Raw genomic sequence first — 16685 nt, forward strand, 5'->3', positions numbered from 1 at the left:
ATACTGAATAGCATGCACACAGCGTCTATTTATCTCTGCTCTACTAAGCAGAGCAGCGAGTACAGGAGCCTCCCAACTGCCCCCCACCACCACCACTGTGGGACACTGCGGCCCGAGGGTGGGACAGCGGGACAGTCCCAAAAAAACAGGACTGTCCCGCAGAGGCGTATCTAGGGTAGGGCGAGTGGGGCACGTGCCCTGAGCGCCTTGGCAGGCCCAGGAGAGGGGGGCGCCGCCGGTGGCCAGGGCATCATGCCCCACTCGCCCCCGTCACGCCGAAAGCCGAAATGTGAGGGGAGGAGAGCGCACCGTCTCTCCCTCCCCTCACCGCCGCTGAAAGCCATAGCAGCGCTGCTGTGTCCGGCCTCCGGCGGCGTTAGCCAATCAGAGCTTGCGGACCGGCTCCTGATTGGCTGCCAGTCCGCGAGCTCTGATTGGCTAGCGAACCGGCGCCACACAGCCGCCAGAGACCTGTCCTGGAGCGGTGAGGGGAAGGAGAGGTGCTCTTCTCCCCTCACATAGAACACGCCGGTGACTCGGTAAGTGACCGGGGGGGGGGGGGGGGAGAGCACAGTGGGGCATGTAACTGGCACAGTGGGGCATGTAACTGGCACAATGGGGCATGTATCAGGCACAGTGTGGGGCATGTATCTGGCACAGTGAGGTATGTAACTGGCACTGTGGGGCATTGTATCTGGCACTGTGGGACAATGTAACTGGCACTATGGGGCATGTATCTGGCACTGTGGGGCATTGTATCTGGCACTGTGGGGCATTGTATCTGGCACTGTGGGACAATGTAACTGGCACTGTGGGGCATTGTATCTGGCACTGTGGGGCATTGTATCTGGCACTGTGGGACAATGTAACTGGCACTGTGGAGCATGTATCTGGCACTGTGGGGCATTGTATCTGGCACTGTGGGGCAATGTAACTGGCACTGTGGGGCATGTATCCGGCACTGTGGGGCATTGTATCTGGCACTGGGGGGCAATGCAATTGGTACTGTGGGGCATGTATCCGGCACTGTGGGGTAATGTAACTGGCACTGTGGGGCATGTATCCGGCACTGTGGGGCATTGTATCTGGCACTGGGGGGCAATGTAACTGGCACTGTGGGGCAATGTAACTGGCACTGTGGGGCATGTATCTGGCACTGTGGGGCATGTATCCGGCACTGTGGGGCATGTATCTGGCACTGTGGGGCATGTATCCGGCACTGTGGGGCATGTATCTGGCACTGTGGGGCATAAATCTGGCACTGTGGGGCATGCATCTGGCACTGTGGGGCATTGTATCTGGCACTGTGGGGCAATGTAACTGGCACTGTGGGGCATGTATACGGCACTGTGGGGCATTGTATCTGGCACTGTGGTACAATGTAACTGGCACTGTGGGGCAATGTAACTGGCACTGTGGGGCATTGTATCTGGCACTGTGGGGCATGTATCTGGCACTGTGGGGCATTGTATCTGGCACTGGGGGGCAATGCAATTGGCACTGTGGGGCATGTATCCGGCACTGTGGGGCATTGTATCTGGCACTGGGGGGCAATGTAACTGCCACTGTGGGCCATTTTCAGTGGCCACACCCCTTCTGGAGTGTGGCCACGCCCATTTTCCCACCAAGCGCGCCTTTGGCGCGCGCACATGCTTCTTTTGCTATGTTTTTTTTTCTTTGGGGGGGGGGGGGGGGGGCGCCATTTTACATTTTGCCCCTGAGCTCCAAAAACCCTAGTTATGCCCCTGCTGTCCCGCGAAAATTGGGATAGTTGGGAGGTATGCTAGAATGCTCTCTGCATTGTTTGGTGATTTTGATTTAGTCCTGTCTTTACGATTCTGTTTTCATAATTTTTTTCCAGGACCACTTTATCAGTCCGTCTCTTCATAGGCACACTGTATGTGCATATTAACACTTGTCATGCCACCAGCACTTGCACTGTATTTGAACAATATTACCCTGGTACTCAAGGCCAATAGTACCAGTCCCCGTGCTACATTGGGCTGATATTCTCTGGGTGCGGGGGCCTAACCATTTTTTCAAGTTACCCTAGAGCAGAGATTTTCAAAAACTCGCGGCACACTGAACAAAATTTAAATATTGCCAAGGCACACTCAAATATAATGGTGATGCACGGTGCAGTTGCGTGTCCTAGGATGTCGTGTTGCATCTTCTCCATAGGTAACGCCTGAGCCACATCTGAGAAAGCCAGAAGAGCCCAATACTGCCCAAGCCCAAAATTAGAACTGGCTCTGCAACCACTAAACCCACCAGTATTGATCGTTCCAGGGCCTCAGTAGCGGCAAATCACTGACAGGCCTGGCTGTGCTTCTATGGCGGCACACCTGGAGACTGCTCAGGGCACACTAGTGTGCCACGGCACAGTGGCTGAAAAACACTGCCCTAGAGGACTGGGAAAGATGCTAAGTAATCTAAGTAAAGCCAACAGGTGTTTCAGCTTATTGAAGCCTCTTCAGTTCCAGTCTGATAAAAGTAATTACAATGATATACACCAGCAATTGTCACTCTGTTTAATATTTGTCTGTCACCCAAAGTATTGTATTTCCTTGGTTAACTTAACGTCTTCATTCCTCAAAGTGTTTGTGTAGTAATTTATTTTATGAACATCTTTTTCTAAGTGAAATTTGTTAAAGCAGTAGCACAACGTAATCCTCACTCCCTGTTCTTTCCCGACAGTGTGCCGCTAGAAGGAAAGGAGAGTGTGTGTAAAGCAGACATGGTTCCCCTGGTTGTTCAGCTCCTGGATGATAGTGACTCTGAAGTTAGGGCCAATGCTGCTGGGGCTCTGATGTACATCACCATCACTACTCCAGGTAACCTCCTGTTCTATATGGAGCTGATAGTCTTCTATTTCATTCATGTCTACTCTATTCACCTCACTGTTCTTTCTACAGGCAAATATGCTGCTCTTCAAGCTGGTGCTATCCCAAAGCTGCTGGATCTCGTGAAGGATAGCCACAGTAAGGTGCGACTGAACTGCCTCAAAGCACTAACCAACCTATCCGAGGCTCCTGAGGGTCGCAAGATTCTTCTAAATGGCGTGAATGTAATCCAGGGATGCTTGGCCGACTCCAGTGAAGCAGTCAGGAGAGCTGCTGCCATAGCAGTGCGAGTTATCCAATGGAAACCATGAGCCATGTTACATGGAATAGTAGATAAATTAACGTCACAATTCACCGCATTATTATAATTTTTTTAATGATATGTATTTTTTAAAAAACATTATGAAAAAAATAACATGCAATCCACAAAGGTGATCTCAGTATACAAAGTTTCAATAATGTATATGTAGTGGTAAACTTAAGGGCCCTACACATTGAGCGATCCGCCGCCGAGCTGCCCGACGGCGGATATGGCTGATGGGCGACCCGGCGGCGTAGGAGCAGTAACGGGGGAGTAAAGTTTCTTCAGTCCCCCTGTCACACGGCTCCATAGAAGTGCAGGCAAATATGGACGAGATCGTCCATATTGGCCTGCATGCACAGGCGACGGGGCACCAGCGATGAACGAGCGCGGGGCCGCGCATCGTTCATCGCTGGTGCCTCCACACTCAAAGATATGAAAGATATCTCGTTCATTAATGAACGAGATCGTTCATATCTTTGAGTATTATCGCCCGGTGTGTAGGGCCTATTAGAAAGCAAGCATGTCATGTTTTAGATATTAGGCTTAAACGCTCCAAGAAGCAGCAGCTTGCAAAAGCAGCCACTTAGTACATTTACCTCATACACTTTGATTTACAGGAACAAACAGTAAGTATACTGTAAGAACAATTGTGTCAAATAGGAGATGAAAGATACCCACATATAAAAGATTATTTTAAGATGAATGACCTCAAAATGTCATGGATACGCCATATAATAAGTAAGTTTTGATAGTATTTTTTTAAATCTATTTACTAATATTGAAAATCAGGAGTAATAGGCCCTACACACTGGCCGATATTTTGAAAGATATGAACGATCTCGTTTATAAATGAACGAGAACTCGTTCATATCTTTCAGTGTGGAGGCTCCAGCGATGAACGATGCGCGGTCCCGCGCTCGTTCATCGCTGGTCCCCCGTCGGCTGTGCATGCAGGCCAACATGGACGATCTCGTCCATATTTGCCTGCAGTTCTATGGAGCCGCGTGACGGGGGGAGTGAAGAAACTTCACTCCCCCCGTCACTGCCCCCCCGCCGCCGGGTCGCTCGTCGGCCGTATCCGCCGTCGGGCAGCTCGGCGGCGGGTCGGCCAGTGTGTAGGGCCCCTAAGAAATAGGAAGAGAAGGTAAGGGGAGAAGGAACTAAAAGAGAGGGAGGAACTGGGGGAATTGGTCTCTTGTAGGAATTCTAAGTTAAATGACTTAACGTTTGATTAATGGATCATCAATGTGTACTCTCACCTCATACCAACTAGTCATTTGGAAACATTTGATTTTATTTGGAACATGTGCCAATAAAGCCCTCCCAGATAATAAAAAAGTGTTTGACTCTTTGTTCCTTAGAAAGAATAGCTTCCAAAAGTGGCTTATCTGACTCCAATTACCTCTTAATTGCCAATACCATACATTGGATCAGGATGTCAATCCAATGTGTTTCTTCTTTGACAGTCACACACAATTTAAAACAATTTCTATTCTCTAACCTGTTTCCAATTGTGCTTGGTGTATATGGTATATAAATAAAGGCAAGGTTGCTAAGATCCCGCATTACTGCTGATGGAGACCTGTTCAGATTATTTACATTTGATTTTAATATTTGTATGTTTGCATTTGGTCTAGTAATAAATTGTATCCGGTACATTTCCTGATTTCAATTTCTTAGAGATCATCCTGTGGATATTTGGAAATATTTTCATCTGATCTCAAGTGTTATCACTGGGGAATTATTGTGGTTCAGCACATTTGTTTTTCTTTTCAGTATGGGACCATTATTATTATTATTTTTATTTATTTATTATTATTATTATTATTATTATTATTATTATTTTTCCCCCCCATAGATTTAATATCCTCATGAACAATGAGGAAACACAATCAGGGCAGCCCCTCTGAATAGGAGGAGTGGTGAGATTCGCCCCGTTGAGGATCATTGAGACCACTAGCACAAACAGAGGCGGGCTGGCCCGGGGGGCAGTGTGCCATGTGCCCCCGGGCCACGCTACTGCCAAGAGTATGGGTCGACCGCCACCTTCCACTACACCAGCGGTGGCCAACCCACCGCTCTCGAGCTGCATGCGGCTCTTTCTATCTCCGCATGCGGCTCATAAGCTCCCGCGTCGCCTCCCGCTGCCCTAGTCTGCAGTGCCCGGCGCCGACCCGTGAGCCAATCAGAGCTTGCGGACTGGCAGCCAATTAGGGGTCTTAGCTGCCGGTCCGCGAACTCTGATTGGCTCACGGACCGGCGCCTAATTAGGGAGAATCAACGCCGCCGGAGAGTGGTGACTGAGGGGCAGGAGAGGCGCACGCTGTGCTCTCCTCACAAGCAGCAGACTGAGCAGAGCAGCAGCGCGGCGGTGAGCAGCACTTGGGGGGGTGTGGGAGTGCGGGCGCGTCCCACTCCGCCCCCCACCACTGGTCCGGAACCTCCTTCCCCCGCTGCCGCCCGCCGCAGCAGCAGGCGCGCCCACGTGTTGTGGCGCGTCATCACTGGGCGACGCGGCGGGCCAATGAGGACCTGCCGCGTCACCCATCCCAGAGAGCCGCGCGGCAGGGGTTTTAAACGCCCGCACGCGGCAGGAAGAAGAGGTGTGTTCGGACGGCGGGTGAACGGAGGACGTCGGCGCGGTGAGCGGAGGCGGCCCAGCGGAGGATTTGGAGTCGGAGGTCCGGACGTCGGTGAGTAGCATCGTGTTTGTTACCATTGTACACTGTTCATATTTCCATACCCTGTCCGCACCGCCTTGCGTACGCGCTAGCATCGAGCGCCGTCGTATACTAGTTACGGGGCGGGGTGTACTACCCGTGACTGTGCACGGGCACTCCACCGGTAGGTCCCTCGGAAAGACGGACAGACGAAAGGGCCACCGACTGGGACGAGGGATCCGGGATCATCACTGACCCGAAGGTAAGAGTTAGCAGCGGGCGCGGAGTGAGTACGGCACTCGCGAGTGCCGACAGCGATCCGCCAGAAGGCCCGCCGGGTCTCTTACATTTGGCGTAGCTGGCAGGATCCGACATGTCGGTCCCAGCAACGTCCCCGGCGCCGGATTGGCCCGGTCTGCCCCTCGGGACGGCCATCCATTTTCTGTCTAGGTACGATGGGTGGAACATGCCCCTCGAGGAGTGGAAGAATCAGCTGGACTCTGTCATCCGGCTACACCGCCTGCCAGTTTCAGCGTACGTGGATCTGGCCCTACAGTTCCTCCAAGGAGAAGCCAGGGAGACCGTGCTGCTGCGACCGGAGGAGCAGAGGACGGACCTCGACGGGGTATACAAGATCCTCAAGGACGTCTACCGGGAGAGGTCCACGGCAGATGGGCTCCAGAGGCGCCTCTTCGCGCGATTCCAGACGGAGGATGAAACTATCTCCCAGTTTGCCAACGCCTTACAGAAGTGCGCGCAGAAGATCAAGGCGCGTCCCGACGAGAAGTGGTTGACCGGAGATGCGGACTCCGGCCTCCGGGACCGGTTCGTGGCCGGCCTGAGGAATAAACAACTGCGAAACCACCTCCTGGACAAGATTGAGGCTCAGCCCACCATGACCTTCCCCGACGCGCTGGAGAGGGCCTTGACCAAGGACCAGGATGCAGAATTTGGGTCCTGCGTCATAGCTCTTCAGCAGGCCCAACCCCTGGCGAAGGCCCAGCCACCACCACCGCCCCCCCAGCCAGAGGTCAGTCCCCTGGAAGGGTGCGTCAAGGACCTGACCAATGCCCTCCTACTAGTCCAGGAAGAGATGTCCAAACTGAAGCGACGGGTGGAACAATCGGAAAGCCGCAATGTAATTCCGGGAGGCAGCACCAGGGACGCCGAGGAGGAGATGGGAGACTCCTTTCAACGTCTACGCCGGCGGGAGGAGCCGCGCAGACGAGCGGAGGACACCCGACGGAGGGGACCCCGGGAGATGGCGTGTTGGGAGTGTGGACGCCCAGGGCACTTCGCGCGGGAGTGTCCAGAGGCCCGACGCCCCCGGAGCGATCGCAGGAGGGCTTTAAACTAACATCCCTCGCAGTTGCGGGCAAAACTGCGAGGAACAGAGACGACTGTGTGGATATCGCCCATTCCTCGGACCTAATTGGAGAATGCCCCACCGTGATAGCGCAGCTAGATGGTCAGAGCCAACGCTGCCTGCTGGACACCGGTTCCCAGGTGTCCACCATGTCCGAGAGATGCTTCCAACAAGACTACAGCCACTTGAAGAGGACGGACGTGGGAGACTGGATAACCCTCACGGCCGCCAACAACTTGCCCCTCCCAATCCTGGGGGTTGTGTGGCTCGAGGTGGAACTGTATGGACAATCCCTTGGAAAGAAAGGAATAATGGTAGTCGCCGGAGACGAGTTAAGGCATGGGCCCATCATCCTGGGGACCAACATATTGCGAGACTTAGATCAAGCCCTGGCCCAGGAGAACGGCCCCCGATATTGGAAATACCTGGGGATACAAAAGCCCGTACAACAGGCCCTACAGAGAGTGGTCCAGCTAGGCGAGGGGTTGTCTGCCCGAGGCCTGGGCCCCTTGGGGCGAATTAAGACCCACCACAACCAAAGGGTAAAGATACCCCCCCGACAGGAGGTAGTGTTGGACTTCCCCGTACGGACGCAGCACCGCCTGGAAGGTAAGGCGGTACTGATCGAGCCCTGCTGGTTCAGCCAGTCCGGTGCCGGGCTGGTTGTGGCCCGGGTCCTGGCCGTGGTCCGGAACGGCATGGTCCCCATCCGGATTTGTAACCTGGGGGACCTCCCCACCCATATTCCCCCCCGGACCATCCTCGCACAGGTGGATGCGATCCCGGCGGGAGGCGTGGAGACAGGACGAGGCCTAGTCCTGGATTCGGATGGCTGGAATCCGTGGACACTGGCCGTGAGCCTGGAAGAATCTGAGGAACCCACTGCCAGCTGGAACGGCCAAACCATACTGGCCCAGATGGACGTCTCTCTGGAACAGACCAGCCCCTCCGACGTCAAAAGACTAGAACGGATGCTATGGAAGAGGCAAAAGGCGTTCTCGCGGCACGAGGAAGATTTCGGCTACACCCGAGAATTGGAGCACGAGATCAACACGGGGGACAACGCCCCTGTCCGGGAGCGATACCGGCCGATCCCGCCCAAATTGTACCAGGAAGTAAAGAGCATGATCCGCCAGATGCTGGACAACCAGGTTATTCGAGAGAGCAAAAGCCCCTGGGCGGCCCCCATCGTACTGGTAAAGAAAAAGGATGGCGCGCTACGCTTCTGCGTGGACTACCGGAAGCTCAACCACTGCACCGTGCGGGACGCGTACCCGCTGCCCCGGATCGAAGAATCTTTGGCAGCACTAGGTAAATCCCGCTATTTTTCAACATTAGATCTGGCCAGTGGGTACTGGCAGGTGCCGGTAGCCGAGAAGGACCAGGCCAAGACCGCCTTCATCACCCCCATGGGACTGTTCGATTTTTGCAGGATGCCCTTCGGACTCTCCAATGCCCCGGCCACGTTCCAACGCCTCATGGAACGCTGCCTGGGGGACTTGAACTTCGATGCGATTCTGATCTACCTCGATGACATCATCGTGTTCGCCCCAACGTTGGAGGAACATTTGCGGAGACTGGACTTGGTCCTGCAAAGGTTGGAGCAGTTTGGGCTTAAACTAAAGCCAAGGAAATGTCACCTCCTCAAGCCCAGCCTTGAGTACTTGGGCCATGTGGTCTCCCAGCAGGGGGTCCAGCCGACCCCCGACAAACTTGCCGCAATCCGTGGGTGGAAAGCTCCAACCACTGTGACGGAGGTGAGGGCCTTCTTGGGACTGGTGGGTTACTACCGAAGATTCATCAAGGGCTTTGCCAAGATTGCCGGACCCTTGCATGACCTTCTTCGAGGGGTAGCGACAGACGCCCGGAGGAAGGCAGTGGAATGGGGGCGAGCCCAAGACGACGCGTTCAACCAGCTTAAAGACGCCCTCATGCAGGCCCCGGTCTTGGCTTATGCGGACTTCGACAAACCGTTCCTGGTCTATACCGACGGAAGCCACCAGGGGTTGGGGGCGGTGCTCTCCCAAGTACAGGACGGCCAGGAGCGGGTGATCGCCTACGGAAGCCGGAGCTTACGGGACTCCGAACGGAACCCCGATAACTACAGCTCGTTCAAGCTGGAGTTGCTGGCACTAGTGTGGGCGGTGACCGAAAAGTTTGCGGAGTACTTGACAGGCGTGGACTTCGAGGTCGTAACCGACAACAATCCCCTGGCCCACCTCAGCACAGCCAAACTAGGGGCTCTGGAGCAACGCTGGGTTGCCCGACTGGCAAAATTTCCCCACAAAATAAAGTATCGCCCAGGGAGGGACAACGCGGACGCCCTGTCCCGGTTTCCAGTGGAAGGCCCCACAGGCCCCACCGACGAGGAGCAAGAGGGACTGGAGATTCCAGACCTCACCAGGGTCGGACCAGCCCCCCAGTCCCGGCAGGCCACCAGCTGCGGTCTCCTCCTGCAAAGAACCCCCAAGGATTGGGCCACCCAACAGGAGCAGGACCCCGTCCTGAGAGCTCTACGCGACTGGAAGAAGGGAGGGCACTGGCCCTCCAACCGAGAGAGGGAACAGCTTGGAGCAAACGGGCAGAAAATACTACACCAGTGGGATCGGCTGGCGATCCAGGAGGACGTATTATGTCGGCGCGCCTACCTGGAGCAGGAACTTCGCTATGTGTGGCAGATCGTCCTCCCCGAAACTACAGCCCGGGCCTTGGCGACAGAGGCCCATGAGGAGGGGGCCCACTTCGGGGTGGCCAAGACACTCCAGTGGATCCGCCGGCAGTACTTCCTACCCGGACTCAAGGGGGTGGTGGAGGGCGTATGCCGAACGTGCGAGAGGTGTGGGGTGACCAAGCCCAGCGAACAACGGGCCCCTGTCCAAACCATCAAGACAAGTAGGCCCCTGGAGCTACTGATGGTGGACTATGTCTCCCTAGGGGAGTCGGCGGCCGGATACCAGTATGCCTTGGTGATGACGGATCCCTTCACCAAGTTCACCGTGGTGGCCCCCACCCGGGACCAGACAGCGGAGGGGGCCGCCAAAGCCATCGTGGAGCAGTTCATCCGGAAGTATGGGTGCCCCGAGCGCATTCACTCGGACCAGGGGGCGTGCTTCCAAGGCCGGGTGATGGAGCGACTCTGCCAGACCTATGGCATGCAGAAGTCCCGGACCACCCCATATCACCCTCAGGGGAATGGGGCCTGCGAGAGATTTAATCGGACCCTCTTACAGATGCTGAGGACGCTAGCACCCGAGAAGAGAAGGCGCTGGCCCGACTTCGTCCAGGAGTGCGTGTGGGCATATAACAACAGAATACACCGGACCACAGGCATTTCCCCCTATTTCATGTTGTTTGGCCGACCGGGGCGGGAGCTGCAGGACCTTGACTTGACCATACCGCCGGGGGACGACCAATGGACCGAAGGTGGATGGGTCGAGGAGCAGAGACGTCGCCTAAAGACGGTGGCAGAGATGGCTGAGTCCCACATCAGCTCCGCTGAGCACCCCCAACCTCCCCAGGCTCAGATGGAACCCCTCGAGGTGGGTCAACGGGTCCGGGTCCGGGAGAAACGGCCCAAGAACAAACTGAGCAAGAGGTGGGAAGTAGTGCCCTATGTGGTGCAGCGGCAGGCAGCTCCCGGCAGTCCAGTCTACCAGGTGCGAGCCGAGGACGACAGCGGTTGTACCCGCACCCTACATCGAGACATGCTGCGCCCTTGCGAGCCACAGGCCCCAAGGGGCGAAGCAGAGGAACCAGTGCGGTGCGACCCCCCAGTAGCCAGGGTGGCCCCAGAGGAACCAGCCGCCACCCTGGGGCCAACACTCTTCGACTTATGGGGACCCCCACCAACTCCAGCGCCACCAGTCAGCCCGACCACGGGGGGGGCAACCACGGCAACCAGCCCTACACCCACAGAGGAGCCGACAACTGACTCGTCCCCGGCAAGGCAGGGAGGGTCGCCCAGGGAGCCCACGTCAACCCCCCTGCCACAAGCCACACCGGTCCGGAGATCGGCCCGTTCCACCATGGGAGTACCCCCACCACGCTTCGCAGACCCCGACTTCGAGTGGTCACACAACCCCGTCTTTGTGGGGACCACAAAGGAAAAGGCGGGGGGAAGTGTGGGAGTGCGGGCGCGTCCCACTCCGCCCCCCACCACTGGTCCGGAACCTCCTTCCCCCGCTGCCGCCCGCCGCAGCAGCAGGCGCGCCCACGTGTTGTGGCGCGTCATCACTGGGCGACGCGGCGGGCCAATGAGGACCTGCCGCGTCACCCATCCCAGAGAGCCGCGCGGCAGGGGTTTTAAACGCCCGCACGCGGCAGGAAGAAGAGGTGTGTTCGGACGGCGGGTGAACGGAGGACGTCGGCGCGGTGAGCGGAGGCGGCCCAGCGGAGGATTTGGAGTCGGAGGTCCGGACGTCGGTGAGTAGCATCGTGTTTGTTACCATTGTACACTGTTCATATTTCCATACCCTGTCCGCACCGCCTTGCGTACGCGCTAGCATCGAGCGCCGTCGTATACTAGTTACGGGGCGGGGTGTACTACCCGTGACTGTGCACGGGCACTCCACCGGTAGGTCCCTCGGAAAGACGGACAGACGAAAGGGCCACCGACTGGGACGAGGGATCCGGGATCATCACTGACCCGAAGGTAAGAGTTAGCAGCGGGCGCGGAGTGAGTACGGCACTCGCGAGTGCCGACAGCGATCCGCCAGAAGGCCCGCCGGGTCTCTTACATTGGCGCAGTGTGGGGACATGAGTATCTTACACTGGGGGCATATATGTCAGTGGGGGGGGGGGTGTATCTGGCACTGGGGGCATATCTGGCACTGGGGGGACATGTGTATCTTACACTGGGGGCATATCTGGCACTGGGGGGACGTGTATCTGGCACTGGGGGCATATCTGGCACTGGGGGGACATGTATTTGAGAACGGGGGATGACTCCGCACCAGTCAGGGTTAAATACAAGTGATCAAATAAGACCAGCGTTCACAAATTATATGCCTGATTGCTAATAAATTCAAGTTGCTGGTGGTGCACTAAAAGTCAGTGTGGTTTGAAGGTACAGCACAAGGGAAAAGAAAGTAGACTCTTGGTTGGTGCACTCTTGAGAAAAAGACGTATGTCAACATGAAAAAAAAGATAAAATATAACTTTTATTAGTATAATTAGAATATAGTCCCTCAAAAAAAGAAGAAGAAAACTAAACTGGTTATTAAATTTACTGATGAATATCAGTATATAAAACAGGCAGCAGCGGCGACAGAAATGGATTCCACATATAAAGTCCTAGAATGGAATATTTTGCGCAAACAGTGGTTCCACACTAGCACAAGTGTATTGTCTATAGGAGTAAATAAAGTACCATACCTAGCTAACTAACAATGGCCCCCATTCCGAGTTGTTCGCTCGCTAGCTGCTTTTAGCAGCAGTGCAAATGCTAAGCCGCCACCCTTTGGGAGTGTATCTTAGCTTAGCAGAAGTGCGAACGCAGGATCGCAGTGCTGCTACAAAAAAAGATTGTGGAGTTTCAGAGTAGCTGCAGACCTACTCCTACCTTGCGATCACTTCAGACTATTTAGTTCCTGTTTTGACGTGACAAACACACCCTACGTTCGGCCAGCCACTCCCCCGTTTCCCCAGCGGTTTTATCTGGCACGACTGCGTTTTTCAGCACACTCCCCGAAAACGGTCAGTTACCACCCAGAAACACCCACTTACTGTCAATCACTCAACGATCAGCAGTGCGACTGAAAAGCATCGCTCGAGCTTGTGTAAAACTGCATCGGCTTTTGTGAAAGTACATCGCGCGTGCGCAGTGCGCACCATACGCATGCGCAGAAATGCTAATTTTTAGCCTGATCGATGCGCTGCAAACAACGGCAGCTAGCGATCAACTCGGAATGACCCCCCATGTGTGGTAAGGGATATTTATATAAGCCACCAGGTTATTTGTGAGGAAGAGATATTGCAACGAATTGGGATATTCTGCACACCTAATGGTTCCACATAAACACAGGTGTACTATCTGAGGAGTGAATGAGGTATCATACTTGGCTATCCAACAATGTGGAAAGGAATGTTCATATAATCCACCAGAAAAATTATGAGAGAGATATAGTGACAGATTGAATCTGCTGTCAATGTTAGACCAGAGTTTCCCTATATCTCTAGCCTACTAAATCGAGTATTCCCAGGTGGTCTCCCACCTGGTACTGACACGGCCCTATACTGTATAGCTTCCAAGATCGGACGAGGTTGGGCACATGCAGTATGGTATGATAGTAGGTTACAGGAATCTTGTTTGCCTCCTCTCCAGAATCATTGATGAGAGTTCGTGAAAAAATGGAGAAGAGGAGAATAGGAGCGGGATCTGGTGTTGGTGTTAGGCAATGTAATGAGCCTACCAGTTGAAAAACTGCTGTAGGTAGTACTGGGTCACCAATGAGAGTCCCTAAAAAAGAGATGAAGATTTGTCTGTTTATATACAGTATTAACATACGCGTCCTGTCTACTGGTTGGAGCTGATACCAGTTGAACAGGATCCTAAACCGGATAAGTACACCTGTGAGTAGTGAGTTATTGACAAACAGATGATACTAGTTCACAAATATTCCTGGTGAGAGAATTACGACGAGTACTGGATATATAATCACAGGGGCATAAAGTCCCAAAGGGACAAACCTGCACATGTGTTGATTTATATCACAGGTAGATAATTCAAGATATATCCAATGCCAAAATCATACAGAAGAGAATTGTCTTAGCGAAGATCCGTGAGTTACACGGTAGACAATTACTGCAGTGCCAACTGAGTCAAACGGCACTCCATTTAGGGCAAACAGTAATGGGTGAAAACCACCACAGAATAAATTAATACAGGGGGGTAAATTTACTAAGATGGGAGATCTATTTCAGATGGGATGTTGCCCATAGCAACCAATCCGATCCTACTTCTCATTTATCTAGCACCTTCTAGAAGATAATACCTGGAATCTGATTGGTTGCTATGGGCAACATCCCATCTGAAATAGAACTCCCATCTTAGTAAATTTACCCCAAGGTATGATTACAGTGTATACGTAAGATGTTTCACCTTGTTGCGAAAACACACTAAAAATAGTACCTTAACAGAATATACGTAAGAGCACAGAAGGAACCTTGTTTACACAGCAATTATGTGCTAGGAGCAGGATAGATGTAACACAATTAGTTCAGTATGATCCCAAATTACATCTGTTTTTTTTTATACAGTTAAATGGTTCTTATAGGCAGATGTATAGTATCTTATAGTCCCTGAGAAAGTGAACTAACTAAAGTAGCATGAAGTATAGTCCCTAGTGGGTACACAGATTAAATCCTTTTAACTGGATGAGCATTGTCAGATACAGAGCAATGTTAAGGTCACCACCACTAGATAATTCATTAACAGGTGTAATTTCATTAAATACACTAAGTGTATTCCCTATTGCAAAGCCACACTGAAATAATGTTTAGGCAGAATATGCATGTGGACACAGAAAGTGTCCTTATTTGAACAGCGCTTACAGTGGCGGATTTAGGGGGGGGGGGGCACCAAGGCACGTGCCCCCCCTGTCGCAGGCAAGCGTTCCTCCTGATTGGCTCCCTGGAGTCTGAAGACATGTGACATGCAGGCATCCTAGGCATCCTAGATTCAGCCTCGCCGCCGCCGAGGGTGAGAGACAGCGCACCCTGCACTGCCCGGCCCGCCACCCAGACACAGTGCACCGCTGCCCACCGCCGAGGGTGAGAGACAGCGCACCCTGCACTGCCCGGCCCGCCACCCAGACACAGTGCACCGCTGCCCACCGCCGAGGGTGAGAGACAGCGCACCCGCACCGTCAGCCCACCCAGTCACAGCGCACCGCCGAGGGTCCGGGTCTCCAGGACGTCGCGCCGGAGAGGAACAGCACACCAAGGTACAGCGCACCGCCAGCGCCGCTGAGGGTCCGGGACAGCAACAGCCAGGGCAGACACCAAGGGGTCTATTCATAAAGATAGGGAAGTGGCTGGCGGTAAGTTCCAAGGCAAAAATTTATATGTTTGACCCACCACTCAGTGATAGGAAAAACTATTTCCAGGCGCTGACTATTCTCTTGGTGAGACACTCTACAATTCCACTCTGGGACAGCTGCTGCTCCGACCAGGGGCCACTCAACCCCTAAAAGAATGTAAAACTAACAAACTTTATTCAGAGCGCTACTGTCCCAAATGAAATTGACAACAATAAAACTTAAATACTTTACATAAAATATTTATTATACATTACATTACACACAGCTGGTGTTGCACTATACACTAACACATAATAAAATCATGCAGTCAGTCATAAGAGATAGAACAGTTCAACTAATTCATTCAATATTTCTATTATTGCAACAATTGTAGCTGTCTCCGTATTCAAATGTGTCTATACTCTAGAGACACTATAATAGTGAAAGAATGTATCAATCCTCCATCTACACAGATAATTAAAATCGTGTATCCACACGCTGAATGTTCCAACTTAATTTCAAATGCTTATCCGATGCAGAGTCAAATAGATTATGGATGAAATTAAATATAGTGACTCGATTGCACTCATCACAATACTGTATACTGTAACTTTCTCACCCAACCAGTGAGATCCTGGAAACAGGGTTCTGTCCTTACTGCATATTGTACTCCATTAGAGACCAAGGTCCCCAGGCAAGTGCTCCAAATAATAACGTGGGCAATTCCCAGCAAGCTTCCACATTTATCTCACCCGCTCCACTTGAGCTGGGATAGTGTGAAGTCTCCTCTGTCCCACTGGATAGCAGTTCCCTCCGGCAGACCAAACGTGTGTGCACACAGCAACTCCGGGCATCTCACTCCCTCCTTTACGCGTTTCTCCGCCTAAGAACCTCGGCGACTTCCTCAGAAGAAGGGAGGGAGCTTCTATCCAGTGGGACAGAGGAGACTTCACTCTATCCCAGCTCAAGTGGAGCGGGTGAGATAAATGTGGAAGCTTGCTGGGAACAACCAGGCCAGCAAGCAAAAGAAGACACTGCGGCCTGTCCCTGCTTTCTTCACTGGTGGTCAGTGTCTGGTGAGCTGGGTGAGGCAGGGTAGAAGGGCCAGGAATAAAGGGGGTGGATGATCTGCGCACTGGGTTCATGAATCATATATTAGGGGTTTCTGTGCTGCATGCAGGGCCGGCGCCACCATTAGGCAGCTTTAGGCAGCTGCCTAAGGGCGCCGGCCACCGGAGGGCGCCACTACATCTGTCATACTGAAAAGTGAATCCTCCTTTCAAAGATTGCGCTAGCCAGCGGCAGCTGTGGGTCTAACCATTCACAGCCATCGCTGTCACTAGATCCCTGCTTGTGGGGAAAGTTCAGTTTTGTTGGGGTTATAGGGTTTACTGATGGCTCCTACCGCGGAGTGAGCGGCGCCGGGTGTCACTGCCTGTCCACCTATCGCTGCTCTCTTCTGGAGGGTGGGGGGAGTTCTGATGACTGCTAGAG

The 16685-nt window shown here is 53.4% G+C and overlaps 1 protein-coding gene and 1 pseudogene across 2 annotated transcripts in view; one reads left to right on the plus strand and one right to left on the minus strand.

Moving 5' to 3' along the window:
* RSPH14 (radial spoke head 14 homolog) overlaps positions 1–3973 on the plus strand; it is a 577555-nt gene extending 573582 nt beyond the window's left edge. For both annotated transcript variants that reach the window (XM_063913049.1, XM_063913048.1), the window contains exons 6-7: positions 2698–2834; positions 2916–3973. In XM_063913049.1, the coding sequence (XP_063769119.1) occupies positions 2698–2834; positions 2916–3154 (376 nt within the window). In that variant the 3' untranslated portion in view covers positions 3155–3973. The remainder of the gene's footprint in view (positions 1–2697; positions 2835–2915) is intronic.
* Positions 3974–13348: 9375 nt separating this feature from the next.
* Positions 13349–13466, minus strand: LOC134950255 (5S ribosomal RNA; annotated as a pseudogene).
* Positions 13467–16685: the final 3219 nt, after the last annotated feature.

This window comes from Pseudophryne corroboree, chromosome 1 (genome assembly GCF_028390025.1).
Source record: "Pseudophryne corroboree isolate aPseCor3 chromosome 1, aPseCor3.hap2, whole genome shotgun sequence".
NCBI lineage: Eukaryota > Metazoa > Chordata > Amphibia > Anura > Myobatrachidae > Pseudophryne > Pseudophryne corroboree.